General features: G+C 40.8%; 1 protein-coding gene across 1 annotated transcript in view; it reads right to left on the bottom strand.

The window, feature by feature from the left end:
- The window catches only part of LOC124593770 (reversion-inducing cysteine-rich protein with Kazal motifs-like), a 386,189-nt gene that overhangs the window by 62,072 nt on the left and 311,888 nt on the right, over positions 1-12,229 (bottom strand). The window contains exons 11-14 of the mRNA XM_047132119.1: positions 6,373-6,558; positions 1,024-1,225; positions 751-905; positions 515-642 (exon numbers count right to left, since the gene is read on the bottom strand). Coding sequence (XP_046988075.1) covers positions 515-642; positions 751-905; positions 1,024-1,225; positions 6,373-6,558 — 671 coding nt within the window. The remainder of the gene's footprint in view (positions 1-514; positions 643-750; positions 906-1,023; positions 1,226-6,372; positions 6,559-12,229) is intronic.

Below are 12,229 nucleotides of genomic sequence, written 5' to 3' on the forward strand. Positions count from 1 at the left end.
ATCTTCCTTACTTATGAAGAAAAGTGTACCTATAGCAACCAATGCAGCCAATGGTAAGTGAAGAAAAGGTGAAATACAAATGTCAAAAAAATAAATTATTTTCTTATATTTTTGAACTTCCACCACTATAAGTGTAAATCCTGAATCCTTTCTGGTCATTCTGACAAAGTTTTATGAATTTATTCGTAAAAGTATAGACAGTGGAAATTAAAATGTCCTGTGGTGTCTCTCCTGCTCCAAGTCGTCCCGTTTGACGTCCTAGCCCCCTTAAGTCAATTTTGTTTCCTATGGTGTTAGCATGATTTTAATGTGTATAGCGTGTCTTAAAAGAAAAAGATTAAGCAAAATCCCTTTTTCCTATTATGTACGTAAAGCAAACTTATTATCTGGGGGAAATGTAGTCGTTCGTACCATATTTAATTCCAAATACGTTTTCTCGTTATCTGCTCTACAGTAGAAAATAAGAATGTGTAGACTCTTGGTATAAATCGTTTGCAAGGCGGTTTATACTCACTCGGCAAGGACCACTGTACGCAAATCTTCTCCAGGAACGTACGAGGGCGCACATGTTGTGGTGTTCCTGGCCCTCTGTGTCACACACAGGGTCGTAAGGCAAATTCGTGCATTGTTCTGTTGTTTCAACTGTCAAATGAATAAATAAACATGTATCACATTGTTTCGATGGTATTTCAAGTTTATTCTAATACTCTAACAATTGAAGTCGGAATTACGAGTATGTATGAGCCTTACCACACTTGTACTGCCTGCATGACTTGTGCATCATGGACAGACACACCTTCCTGTCTGGAATACACTGCTGCCCCCTGGAACACGTGTGGCTGGCACACGGATCCTTAGCAGAGCACGGACCGAATTCAAACTCTGCGTCACTCAGACCAGCACACCTGGTATACAAAAGAAAGCACAGGTCACTTGCGGAACGCCGATAAACGAGATCCCTTGCATAAGAAATGCCATCTCCCTTAACATACAAAAGCAGTGCCAAGCTGAACGTCTCCTTACTTTGCAAGACAGGCACTCGGATACGTGTTCCCGTTGCGGGCGCAAACAGGTACATAGTGCGGAGGGCAGTTACAGGGAAGACTCGTGTAGGCGGGGTCAGGGTCTCCCAGCGCCGAAATCTCACACTGCTTCTTGCTGCACGTTATTTCCCCGGCGAAGCAACTGCACGTGTTACACTCAATCTGGAACTGCGTGTTGTGTTCTGTAAACAGATTTCGGATTAGAACAGATGAAAGGAATACCTGCTCATTGACTTACGTGAACTACAGCAATATTTGAATATAGCGGCATTACTGACAGGGGAAGTGTACAGTTATATATGGCTGCCCACTGCGGATCGGATATTGGTACACTCCCGTAGCGCGAATGCAATTGCTGAAGGCAGCAATTACAATTATAAAATAGTGAGTATAGAAGATGAAGCAATGAAATGAAATTTGGCCGTAGCCGGGACTTAAAACCGGGTCTTCTGCTTGCTAGGAAAATGTGCTAAGCTCTACATCCACATCTACGTGATTACTCTGTTATTCACAATAAAGTGCCTGGCAGAGGGTTCAATGAACGACCTTCAAGCTGTCTCTCTACCGTTCCACTCTCGAACGGCTCGCGGGTAAAACGAACACTTAATTTTTTCTGTGCGAGCCCTGATTTGTCTTATTTTATCGTGAAGATCATTTCTCGCTATGTAAGTGGGTGCCAACAGAATGTTTTCGCAACCGGAGGAGAAAATTGGTGATTGAAATTTCATGAGAAGATCCCGCCGCAGCGAAAAATTCCTTTGTTTTAGTGATTGCCACTCCAATTCACGTATCATGTCTGTGGCACTATCTCCCCTATTTCGCGATAGCACAGAACGAGCAGCCCTTCTCTGAACTTTTTCGATATCATCCGTCAGTCCCACCTGATGCGGGTCCCACACCGCACAGCTATAGTCCATAGTAGGGCGGACAAGCGTGGTGTAAGCAGTCTCTTTAGTAGAACTGTTGCACCTTCTAAGTGTTCTGCCAATGAATCGCACTCTTTGGTTTGCTCTGCACACAACATTATCTATGTGATCGTTCCAATTTAGGTTATTTGTAACTGTAATCCTTAAGTATTTAGTTGAATGTACAGCCCTTCAGATTTGTGTGACTTATCGCGTAATCGAAATTTAGCGGATTTCTTTTAGTACTCATGTGAATAACTTCACACTTTTCTTTATTCAAAGTCAATTGCCACTTTTCGCACCATACATATATCTTATTTAAATCAGTGTGCAATTCGTTTCGGTCTTCTGAAGACTTTACAAGACAGTAAATGACAGCATCATCTGCAAACAATCTAATAAGGCTACGCAGATTGTCTCCTATGTCGTTAATATAGATCAGGAACACTTCCTTGAGGAACGCCGGATATTACTTCTGTTTTAGTCGATGACTTTCCGTCTATTACTACGAACTGTGACCTTTCTGGCAGGAAATCACGAATCCAGTCGCACAACTGAGGCGATACTCCGTAGGCACGCAGTTTGATTAGAAGGCGCTTGTGAAGAACGGTGTCGAAATCCTTCTGGAAATCTAAAAATATGGAATCAATTTGACATCCCCTTTCGATAGCACTTATTACTCCATGAGTATAAAGAGCTACTTGTGTTTCACAAGAACGATGTTTTTTGAATCCTGCTGTCTACGTGTCAAGAAATCGTTTTCTTCGAGGTAATTCAAAATGTTCGAACACAGTATATGTTCCAAAAGCCTACTGCAAATCGACGTTAATGATATGCGCCTGTAACTCAGCTATTACTCCTATTTCCCTTTTTGGGTATTGGTGTGACTTGAGCAATTTTCTTGTCTTTAGGTACGGAACTTTCTGTGAAGAAGCGGTTGTATATGATAGCTAAATATGGAGCTGTTGTATCAGCATACTCCTCTGAAAGGAACCTGACTGGAATACAATCTGGACCGAAGGTCTTGCCTTTATTAAGTGATTCATGCTACTTTGCTACACCTAGGATATCTACTTGTATGTTTCTCATCTTGGCAGTTGTTCTTGATTGGAATTCGGGAATATTTACTTCGTCTTCTTTGGCGAAGGAGTTTCGGAGAACCGAGTTTAATAACTCTGCTTTAGTGGCACTGTCATCAGTGACTTCGCCGTTGTTATCGCGCAGTGAAGTTGTTGATTGCGTCTTGCCACAGGTGCGCTTCATGTATGTCCAGAATGTCTTTGGGTTTTCTGCCACATCCCGAGACAGAGTTTCGTTGTGGAAATTATTAAAAGCATCCCGCATTGAAGTATGCGCTATATTTCGAACTTCTGCAAAACTTTGCCAATCTTGGGGATTTTTGCGTTCTTTTAAATTTGGCATGCATTTGTCGTTGCTTCTGCAACAGCGATCTGACGAGTTTTGTGGACCATGGGGTATCAGTAACATCACTTATTAATTTATGTGGTATATATCTCTCAATTGCCGTCGATACTATGTCTTTGGAATCTTTCCACCTTTTATACGATTACGTGATCAGATCGGAATAATTAGAGACTGTCTCTTAAAAAAGCGTTAAGAGGATTTTTATCAGCTTTTTTTAAATGTACTTTGCGTTTCTTTTTGATGGTTGTAGGTGTTACGGTATTCAGCCTAGCAGTAATTGCCTTGTGGTCGCTAGTCCCTGTATTCGTCATGATACTCTCTATTTGTCCAAGATTATTTGTTACTAAGAGCTCAAGTATGCTTTCGCAACCATCATAGCATTGTGGCTACCACAAAACTTCAGTTCACACCTTCAGACCATTTCCCCTTCTTTAAATCACAGTATGGTCGAGGCTCTCCGACACTTGAATATCACCCCAGTTTTGTATATAACGGGGAAGTCTTGCCTGTAATGGGCTGAAGGTGTGGATTGAAGTCTGTGTTAGGGATGGCGATGGACTACACTCTTCCACGTACCATCGGAAGCCACCACATTGCGATGGTGTAGTGGTTAGTACGTTCATCTAGTAACGAGAAGACCCAAGTTTAGGTCCAGGCTATGGCATATAATTTAATTTATTGCTTCAACTTCTGTCCTTATCGAAGGTAAAGTTGAGCCTCTTACGTCTCCAGGAAAACCCAATTCTGTCATATAAAAGTAGCGAGTGTTAGGACGTGGTAGCGACCAGATGTGTTAACGGCATGTGCTTCATGTACAGTAAAATCGCTGCCAAACCATAGAACATGGTAATGGGCACCATACAGTAAAACAGGATTTGTATTCTATGACTGCAATAAGCGTGTGAACTGTTTCATAAATATCGAGTATGTGTGTTGTGTCGTGAAGATTAACAATCACCATGCTGGGATGGTTTCTAGGCCATAAGCAAGTACGGACTGCATACCACCGTGCGAAACTTCAGTGTCTCGAAAGTGTGGGGTAAATGAGATATTTCACGAGTGGGTGATCATTTGTTTCATTTTATTCTTTGACACTGTCAGTGGGGAGATACACGATCTGTCAAATTAAACCATGTCTGAATAAAAATCCTACATCAAGATCGCAAAATTTTCTTTATTGATTAATGGTTTCCGCTCACTGACGAGTCATCTGCAGATCTATCTAAAATTTTGTTTAGTGAGTGCTAATCATTACACATCGTCGTATTCTTAGAGCTAAGTCGCCCCTAAAATGGAAATCGTAGTTGGGTATGTAAACTGACAATGTTAATCACTAATCAGATATTGTTGCATTGTCTACATGAGCAGAGTTGCCTACAAACTATCGACAGGAATGATAGCTGCATCGCCCATGAGTGGATGTAAACGACATATCACTTACAATATTCATTACAGCTGTTTGACAGCTGTCAGCCATGGGCGATGCTCCAGTGATTTCTGTCGATCGCTTTTAGACATGTACGGTAATACGTCCATTGTAACAAAATTTGATTGGTGATTAACTTCGTCAGTTTACATAACAAACCACGATTTTTCGTGTTAGGGTGACTTAGCTCCAAGAATACGACGATGTGTAGTGATTGTCACACGTTGGACAGCATTTTAGATTGATCTGAAGACGGCTCGTCAGTGGATCGAAATTGGTAATCAATGAGGAATATTTGCAATTTTAACGTAGGATCTTCATCCACACATGGTTTATTCGTTTCATTGACGTGTCATGGAGGCTACATTCGTCTGCATAGCGAGTATTCAAAAATGGTTCAAATGGCTCTGAGCACTATGGGACTCAACTGCCGTGGTCATCAGTCCCCCAGAACTTAGAACACCCATGCCCGAGGCAGGATTCGAACCTGCGACCGTAGCAGCAGCAGCGGCTCCGGACTGGAGCACCCAGAACCGCACGGCCACCGCGGCCGGCTAGCGATTATTTCGCGCGTCTTTGTGAACAGGAACAGTGTTCTGTGCAGTTATTCAAAACTGTTCAAATGGCTCTCGGCAATATGGGACTCAGCATCTGAGCCGGCCGGAGTGGCCGAGCGATTCTAGGCGCTTCAGGCTGGAACCGCGCGACCGCTACGGCCGCAGGTTCGAATCCTGCCTCGGGCATGGATGTGTGTGATGTCCTTAGGTTAGTTAGGTTTAGGTAGTTCTAAGTTCTAGGGGACTGATGACCTCAGCTGTTATGTCCCATAGTGCTCAGAGCCATTTGAACTCAACATCTGAGGTCATCAGTCCCCTAGACTTAGAACTACTTAAACATAACTTAACCTAAGGACATCATAAATATCCATGCCCGAGGCAGGATTCGAACCTGCGACCGTAGCAGCAGCGCGGTTCCGGACTGAAGCGCGTAGAACCGCTCGGCCACAGCGGCCGGCAAAACTGTTCAAATCAGGACGAAACATACACAGTAAATCCAAACCTGTACCTAACAAGAATTAGTGTTGCAGTATGTGTGGCTGTAGACCGTGAACAGTACAGCCCGCAGTTATGTATGTTGTTCCTTGTCTCAATAGACGTGCAGCAGATGAAGTACGTCAGTATTAAACACAGTGTATATTCATGAAGGTATTTCTGCCGGGGTGCTTACACTAGCAAGTTGTAGTGATATTATAATTCTCATTATTGATACCACGTCGTAGGAAAGCGTCATCTCTGTTGTTATAATTAATGAACAAACACGGTCTGAATCACTTCTATTATTACCGACTAAAGGTTTCAAGTCATCTTCAGGTCTGGTGCCACGAAGTGCAGACTGTCAAGTGAAATTGAGTTGACAAAATGCACTCTGCGGTGCCACACCAGAAGATGTGCTACAGTCCAGACTGAAACAGTTAACTAGTGGTAAAAGAAGTCACCCACACGGTGTGTGTTTATTTATGCTATTATAACGTGAGAAGTAATCTCGGACCACGGAATGTAGTGAAGTGACTCACCAATCTTCCTGTTCCCGAGCCAGCAGGACTCCATTTCTGTGCAGGGTAGGGGCCTGCAGCTCTCCAGAGATCCCCGCGAAGAGCACCGACAGATTTTCAAGCACCCTTTCCGTTCGTGAACGACTGGAATGCGGACGAAAGTACCCTCCGGCACAAGGTACTGAGACACCTCACCCAGCTTGCAGCCTGTTGAAAGAACAGAGGTATTAAATTCACTATGCCCTTGGCAGAATATGGAAGATGGATAAAACTTTGATATTTGACGGCAAATTTAGGTACTGAAAGTGTGCTCAGTTACAATGAGAGAAATTCGAAGACACATGCTAAGAAAGTCAGAGAAACCTTTCGCAAAGTTAGAACAATTAAATAGTTAGAAGCGTTGTTTTTGAGTTAGACCGAACACTACGAACTTTTTTGAGGGATTTTCGACTCTTTTACATAGTGCCTCACTAGTAGAAAGTGGCGTCTTTTGGTGTCACAATCATCATGCTCCTAGCATGAGCTATGCGCAAGACCTTCGCAGATGGTGACTGCCTCTGCTAATGACTCTCTGTTGCCAAACGTAATTCCCAAACTACCCTTCTGCCTTTTAAACGGTTTGTCACTTTTTTCCTGGGTAACGTCTCCGCTAGAACCGTTGCTAGGTTTTTGCCGCCCTAGCGGAGAACTGACAAATGACGCCCGTCTTTCATGCTACCGTTGGTGTCCCCCTCCACCACTACCAATATCCAACAGCACAACAATTCAAGCATCCCATTTTACTTTTAATCATTAAGCTAAGACGAGTAGTACTGTTTTCATGCTTTGCCCTCATTTCCTCTAAAACTCATTCAGGTTAACAAATGTCTTCAGATTTTTTATTTTTTCTCCTCAGTTTTTGAAATTTCCCAGAATAACTGAAACAGGAAGAATGTGCCGAGTATTCTAAACTTGTTCAAAAATGGTCCAATGGCTCTGAGCACTATGGGACTTAACTTCTAAGGTCATCAGTACCGTAGAACTTAGAACTATTTAAACCTAACTAACCTAAGGACATCACACACATCCATGCCCGAGGCAGGATTCGAACCTGCGACCGTAGCGGTCGCGTGGTTCCAGACTGAAGCGCCTAGAACCGCGCGGCCACAATGGCCGGCTTTAAACTGGTACTCAACTGACTATACCAGTGGAACCAAATTTGGCACCAGTTTTATTTTATTGCAAGAAAATGGACTAATAAGGACGTAAAACTATTTCCTAATACGAACGAATTTTTCCTTGACTTTAGAAATTATGCTATACTGAAGAAGACATGCTAAAGTATCAAACTACGTCATTTGTATAATCGTCGTGTTACTTCGTTTCTGTTTTAATTGAAATACTCTTAGAATCTTTTTCAGTATCGACTTCCTTGCAATTAAATAAATAAATGGCGCCTTGCTTGCATTTTCTGTTGCGAAGTGTACAATTTTTGTGAGCCGGCCCAGTGGCGCAGTGGTCTAAGCGACTGGTTTCTGGACATTCGTTCGAGATGGGACCTGGTTCGAATCTTAGAGTGGCGTCGACGTCGTGTTTGAGTAAAACCACTCTCTCTTTCTTTTCCCGCAGTCAGTCGCCCTGAATTAGGGCCGGGTGACGGTTTTAGCCGATTGAGTTGCTCACGGTCGTTAATCCACCTTTTTCAAAAAAAAATTTTCTGTTAAGTACATTTCTTTATTAAACTGTTTCTTCAAGCGTGGTTACTAGACTTCGAGTATTATTTCTACTACAGTAAATTTTTGGCTTTAGATTTTTTCCTTCTACAGAGTTACAATGAAATTTATGTGCTACAAGTAACATTTAAAATTTATCAGAAGTAAAACTCTGATGATAGTATTTTATTCTTATTCTATACTTATTTCACATGGAAAGTACCTCTCAGATTCATCATATGTTTACTGCACAATCATGGTACAGTTCATAAATTCTTTGGTAATCCTCGACAAGTCAGCGCACTGGCACGCTCCACGTTCGACAGAGATGAATCAAGGTCATGTTTGTTTACGTTTTGTACTCAGTAGTGGCTGCTTTAGTTTTGAGTTATATAGCGGCAATGTGTTTACTTTCGTCAAAGTAAGTAGAGGCCCTGTTCGGTAAGCTTTTGAAAACAATTGGGTATTTTGATTCTTCCTTTGTATCATTTTATTCTCATTATTTTTTCATTGTTTTCTCCGTCCGATTTTTAATATTTTCCGCCCCGCCTTTCCAAAATTCGGTCACCTGAGGGGGCCGCCTTGTTTTAGAAACTGCCCTGATTTCCGCTCCAGCGGCAAGCCACATCTGTGCCCCGTTCTTACACTAGTCGCCTCACAAACAGGCAGTTTAAAGACCTTACGAGCATTAGCGATGGCCTTTACCTGTTGGTAGGCCCATTCATTGTGGCAGTACACCTCACGTCGCGTGACGATGGCTTCATATACGTATTCAGAAATGCTCACAGCAAACGCTATGATATGAGTATGTATTTTGTTGATAAATCGGATGCATGATTTTGTTTTAATGTGACTTAGGTGCAATAGATTACTATAGGAATAAAAGAGTGGATCACGACATCCCGTTCCGACGGTAAGCGACGGTCAGTTCATCGTTAATACTTTAACGTAATCGCTGAAAACTTCGGAAATTTACGCAAGGCATTTCGGTTATCAGGATGAAACTTTCACCCTCTACTGAAGTATGTTCTGTTTTTGTATTCAATGACAGATAAAAACTGGTTACGCAATCTGAACTCGAACACGAAACCTTGCATTTTGCGTGTAGTGTTCCCACAAGGCAGCTATCGCACAAAGTATGTAACATGCTTCCACGAATTTCGGAGGGTAGGAGAGAGATAATGGCAGAAATGAAACTGTGAGGGTGGATTGTGAGAGCTACCTGGATAGCCTGGTAGGGAAAAGCACTGGTCAAGAAAGACACGGTACCGAGTTTGAACCCGGGAATGACATACAGCTTTAACCAGCCAGGATTTATCTCTTCTTTATAATCTCCTGTTTCTCAAACTCGGAATTCCTCCCTCTAAGGGATTCGAATCGGTTACTTCAGGATGACACCTGTACTCTGTTGGCCGTTAAAATTACAGCAACACTATTAGAGTCGCATGCTGCAAACATCAAACTGATATTAAGTGCGCAAAATATTTGGCTAAGAATCAGCTTATTTTCCCCATCTTTTAATTCATTTCATCAGCTTCTATCATTACCGTAGATAAATGTGAGACTGAAATGTCTCAAAGAAAATTTAATTATGTGGTTGATTTTAGTTCATTCATTGCAGCAAAAAAATGTAGGTAAGATACCGAATTTTTTTTTAAAGCGAGAGCAGAGGGATCTCTCATTTTCTTTTTGAGTTATTGGGTTTGACATCCAATGGACGGTCACGCGCAATGCCCCCATTCACATTCTTGCGCATCACACATCATGTGGCCATAACAATCGTCATATTTAATAAAATATTCAAGATATTTAAACGAGGTTCTTGCAAACGATGGCACACCATGAGACACATATGTTGTACGATAAATACTAGTAAATTTTTATTCACCGAATTACGCAAGTGACTCGTCCGCTGCAGTGAGAGATCGGCAGTTCAGGATGCATAGATACATCCATAGCGCTATAGGAAAACCGAAGCTGCACGTGTATACACAGCCACAAGCATATTAAGACGTGTATACTCATCCACAGCAGTGAAGGAGTTAAAGGTGGAATGGAGGAAATAGGTGAAGCAACAGCACACAGTTGTGTGGGTTTTGTGAAGGTTTTGCAGCACCAGGACAGTTTCCTGGGTTAACACAGATGTTAGCTGTGTAAACGAGCTAGGCGAATTGCTTTTGACTCAGACCAACTCTCATGTCTCTGCTGTTCTCTGTTGCATTTAACAGACAGGGATATACAAAAAAAAAGGCCTGTGCCTGAACAGGAGGGGAAGAACTTCTTAGCTGATTATCTTGCTGAAAGTGCAATTGGGGGGGGGGGGGGGGGGGAGTGGGCACAGGCACACAAGACAAAATTCCTGTGATCACTGGAGTCAGAGAGACCCTAATTTAGATTAGAGTCAGGTTGTTGACAAACAGTCTTGAAATAAATTAGAATCGGACAATAATATATGTATCGGTTTCCAGAAAAATAAAATGTATTTGTTTCATCAGTATATTAGGGGGCTGAAAAACAAGACAGATTATCCTCTTGTATGTTTAGAAGATGTGGAGAGGTTAAGAAGTGACAAATGTTCAGTGCCTCACTGAACGCAATGTACAACAGTCATACAGAAGTTAAATATCAGATATTATAAACTAACATCATTTTTGTATAGAGCTGACATAGAAAAAAAGAGGAGTTGCAACATACGTAAAAATTGGGCTCTGGGGAATTTGTTTTGTGAATATCAGAAGCGAGATACATATGCGTGTGAATTGTCACTGCAGAATGTTTCTGTGTTAATTATAACAGTCTACAACCTCCCTCTAGGAAACTTACTGCTGTTTGCAAGAAATCTAGACGAATTATTGAGTTAACTGCAAGACCAGAAGAAACATTTAGTGGTTTGTGAAGATTTCATTGCAGGTTTCTTAAATGATATAAACAAGAAAATGAATTGGTATCATCATTTTTGTGTTTCAATGTACTTTCATTAGTTAATTGTCCAATACGTTTGCAGCAAGGTTAGAACTGACAACATTTGTAATGGCAGTGCTCAGGCCGAAATGATTTATGTACACCCATTTGCTACATTACTATCTGTCAGGCTCATACAAAGCAGCTTATTAATGACAATAAGATACAATGTTTGAAGAGTAAGTTGAAAGAGATGGTATGGGATAAACTGTATCTAGAAACAGATGCTAATACCAAATTCAAGTTATTCTGTTGCAAACTAGTGTCAATATTTGAAAGTAGCTATCCTAAAACGTTATCCAGAACATCCATTAAAAATAAGTAAGCCTTGGGTAACAAGGAAAATTAAAACCTAATGGAAGAGGAAGAGTTATATTTACATAATGGCCAGAATAAATTAAGACATGATATTACTTGCTTACTACAAAAAATGATGTAATATTTTAAGGAAAGTAATTAAAATGTCCAGAACTATTTGTACCTCGAGAGGAATTAATAATGCAGACAATAAGATTAAAAGTGTATGGGATATTGTCATACACAAGACATGACAACCACACAGTGTACAAGTTACCATAACAATTAAACTAAATGACAATGTTGTAACTAATAATTTGTAAGTTGTTGGTGCTTTTAACAATCACATTCTGAAGTAACAGCAATAATAGGATTAATCGGCTTAGTTAAAGAAGCAAGGAAATATTGTAAAACTGTCTTTCAACAAAACTTTAAGCAACTAGAAGGAGCACCAACATCATTCACTGAAATTAACAGAAATATAAAAATTCTGAAAACAAAAGTTAATATGGTGTTGATGGAATTTCAAAGAGACTTTTGAAAAGTTGTTCTCACTTAACAGTTAATGGCCTTAGTCATAAATGTAGTACATCAGTGGCACAGGGAATTCATCTAGATGTGAAAAATTTCACTTTTAATCCTCTTTATAAAAAGGGTTACAAAAAGGCAAATAATTATCTTTCCTTTCTTTACTGACATATTCTTCTAATTTTTGCTAAAAAGTATCATACTCAATAGTAGTCTCACATTTAAGTAGAAACAGATTACTTAGCTTATCACAATTTGGAATCCAGAAAGGTTACTTGACAGAGAATGCTTCTTATACACTTACTCACCAACTGTTACAAGCCTTAAATAATAAAGCATCAACAGTGGGTAATTTTTGTGATGTTTCCAATGTGTTTCATTGTGTCAAGTATATTACTCTA

Source organism: Schistocerca americana, chromosome 2, assembly GCF_021461395.2.
Source record: "Schistocerca americana isolate TAMUIC-IGC-003095 chromosome 2, iqSchAmer2.1, whole genome shotgun sequence".
Lineage (NCBI taxonomy): Eukaryota > Metazoa > Arthropoda > Insecta > Orthoptera > Acrididae > Schistocerca > Schistocerca americana.